Source organism: Wasmannia auropunctata, unplaced genomic scaffold, assembly GCF_000956235.1.
Source record: "Wasmannia auropunctata unplaced genomic scaffold, wasmannia.A_1.0 LD336074.1, whole genome shotgun sequence".
Lineage (NCBI taxonomy): Eukaryota > Metazoa > Arthropoda > Insecta > Hymenoptera > Formicidae > Wasmannia > Wasmannia auropunctata.
This window is the reverse complement of record NW_012026816.1, coordinates 3,904,579-3,907,730: the sequence shown is the minus strand read 5'-3', so window position 1 is coordinate 3,907,730 and position 3,152 is coordinate 3,904,579. Positions and strand designations below refer to the sequence as shown.

Genomic DNA, 3,152 nt, shown 5'->3' with positions numbered 1-3,152 from the left:
TGGTATAAAATTTTTATGTTCTATACCTATAGAATTTTTAAAATAATGAGAATTTAACAAAAATTTTACAGATTGTTCTTATATATGTTGAAAGACTTAAGACAAAAGCCGGAGTTGATTTACTGAAGCAATCCAAAGTTACAAGGATTTTAATTTGAATTTTTTGGTTAGATTTGGCCATAGAATTTGAAAATTCTCAAAAAAAAGCAACAGAAGCATTTTTGCGCTCTAGTTCTGAATAAATGATAACATTCTGTATAATCCTTATTACTCAAACTATATGAGAAGAGCATATTCGTCAAAATCAGTTCTTTAACTTTTTGCTACTATTGTAGGTACCAAACATCCTTAAAAACATTTTACAAGATACTTCCACATAACTCTGCATCGGAACAAAAAATAATTTATCAATGACTACTTAAATTGATCAGCGCATTTGATTAGCCAAAACGACCCCGCTACGGATTTAATTGTAAGAGCCATTAACCTTTTAGAAGAAAAAGTGATCTAAATCTGCACGAAATATAAAATGTAAAACAGTACCGATTTAACAGGGGGTGGGGAGGCTAAGGGGATAGTAATCCTGGACCCCATCTTTCTATCGAGCCCCTTATAAGCTTAAAATTATTAATTTCAATAAAAAATAAATATCGATCCACAATGATATTAAACTATCGTCATTTGGCATTATTATAAGCAACAGAAAGTGAACTGCTGAGAGATCTTGATTTTAATGATTTAATCAATGAATTTGCGTACAATAAATCAAGAAAAAAAGTTTTAAGTATCACTGTAATTTCAATAAAATGTGAATTATTTTTATGTGTTTACTTTTCAGTATTCAGAATTTTGTCTTGTACCTTTTAAGTAGAAACGACAAAAGTCATACAGGTAATCACGTTTTTCAAATAGCAAATGCAAATTATGTATGTATTTAAATCATTGTTATTATTTAATAATAAGAGGGTTCCATTTTAATATTAGTTCCTGGGCCAAAAATATCTTAAGCTGGCTCTGATTGTAAACTTATGTAAAAACATGAGTTTACAACTTCTTACGTGAAGGGCGGGCTGTTTCATACAAGTTTCTACGCGAAGTGAGATTTAATTTAAAAAAAATTCGATTTTTGTCAGGCATATATTTTTCGGATGCAATTTCTTTCTCTTCTCCCCTCCTCGTCCTTGAGCACACTTGTATACTTATAAAATAGCAGCAAAAAAAATCTAATATTCTTAAAACTGTATATTAAAATTAAAAATTGACAAAATTATAATTATATATTTGCATAATTTATATTAAAATATATGAAATTTCTTTTCAGAGATGCTTGACGCCAAAGTTAAAAAACATAAGGTCTCCAAGAAAACAAAAAAATCTTGGAGGAAACACATTGATATCAAAGATGTAGATACATTTCTTGATAATAAAAGATTAAACGAACGATTGGGTGTTCCTTTCTCTGAACGCACAGATACTCAATTATTTACTATTGACAAAACTGCTGATGTGAAAACTGGAAATGCAATTTCTAAGCATACTGCTAGATTAGCATTACAGAATAAAGAATCAAGATGTTTTGCTTCCTTAAAACCTCATACATGTGTCCCTGATCCAATTTCTAAAAGAAACCGAATAAAAACTAAAGAAGAACGCATAAACCCTGTATTTTGTCAACGTGAAGTAAAAAGGCAAATGAAGGGTGTTCTTAAGTTAAAAGAAAAGGAAACGCTGAAGAATAGAATTCTTGCAAAAGCTACTTTATCAAATCGTCCTGGGAGAGAAGAGATAAAAGATGATATATGGAGTAGTATAAATATGTTATTACCAGAAACAGTGACTGAATGGATGTCTTCAGATAGCATTAGACATACGATTAATCATTTGGGAACAAAGAAAAGAAAATTACCATTGCGTAAAAAACCATCCATTTTATCTGCAGTGGAAACTCCACATCCAGGTACATCTTATAATCCATCTTACAATGATCACCAGGAATTATTGCACAAAGTTGCACAGAAAGAATTGGAGCTTATCAAGCAAGAAGAACATTTGGACAGAGTCACAAATCAAATGTTTAAAAAGGTAAATTAATTATGATATATATTACTATATAAATTCTAGTTTTTATCCTATTATAAAATTATATTTATTCTTTTTTATGTGCATCTAATATGATTTTATATTAATCCTACTTTTAATAAATAATTTTTTTGTATTACTAATATTAGTCTTGTTAATTTCTAATTTTTGAAATTATTTTCTTGTACTTTATATTTTGAATATTAATTTATAATACTTAATTATTTGTTTAGATTTCACTACAGAAAAGAGATGAGAATATGATAAAAGAAATGTCAGAAGGTTTGCCAAAGAATCAAACCATATCAAATTGTAAGTCTATTGAGGAAGACCGGGACAAAGAAGATTTACCCATTGTAATAACAAATGGTAAATCTATAAAGAATATTAAAAAAACACTTGTGCAAAAAAGGAAACAACGAGAACAAAAACAAGCAACTAATGAACGTGCATTAGCTAAACTGGAGAAAAAAAAAGTTTCTGACATCTATAAATTAAAAATTTTGCAAAAGCAGATAGAGGCGAAGGAGAGAAAGCAAGAATTCTTGCGACAGAAACGAATAGACAAACATGAGAGAGAATCTCTTATGCCAAAGACTCTAAGTAAGACAAAATTTGAACCCATTGATCCTGATTTTCAACTTGCAGAAGAACTGACTGGCAATTTGAGGAGTTGCACACCTTCTAAAAATTTGTTGAAAGAACGATACAAATCGCTCCAACACAGAAACATTATTGTACCAACTGTTATAAAATTGTAAGTATAAGAAAAGTATGAATTTATTATAATCTAGAATAGAACAATTTGGCGGAATTTGATTAAGGAAAGGATTTCAGATTAGAAGGGGAAAAGAGAATTAAAAAATTCAAATTTGAAAATTATTGATAGTTATTTTTGACATTAATAAGTTATTAATAAAAGATGCAAAAGATGATTTTTACGGAAAACTGATTTTGCATAAATTACTCTGATCTGTAAGATATAATGTAGTTTTTATCTTAAACCAATGTACATGTATGTGTGTGCGTACACACACACACACACACACACACACACACACACACACAACAAC

General features: G+C 29.2%; 1 protein-coding gene across 1 annotated transcript; it reads left to right on the top strand.

Annotated features, from left to right (window-relative positions):
* Positions 1–806: 806 nt before the first annotated feature.
* LOC105449709 (uncharacterized protein CG1785) lies at positions 807–2,862 on the top strand. The gene is made up of 3 exons (XM_011689088.1): positions 807–891; positions 1,322–2,082; positions 2,313–2,862. The coding sequence occupies exons 1-3, from the start codon at positions 822–824 to the stop codon at positions 2,838–2,840; spliced, it is 1,359 nt and encodes a 452-aa protein (XP_011687390.1). The 5' UTR covers positions 807–821; the 3' UTR covers positions 2,841–2,862.
* Positions 2,863–3,152: the final 290 nt, after the last annotated feature.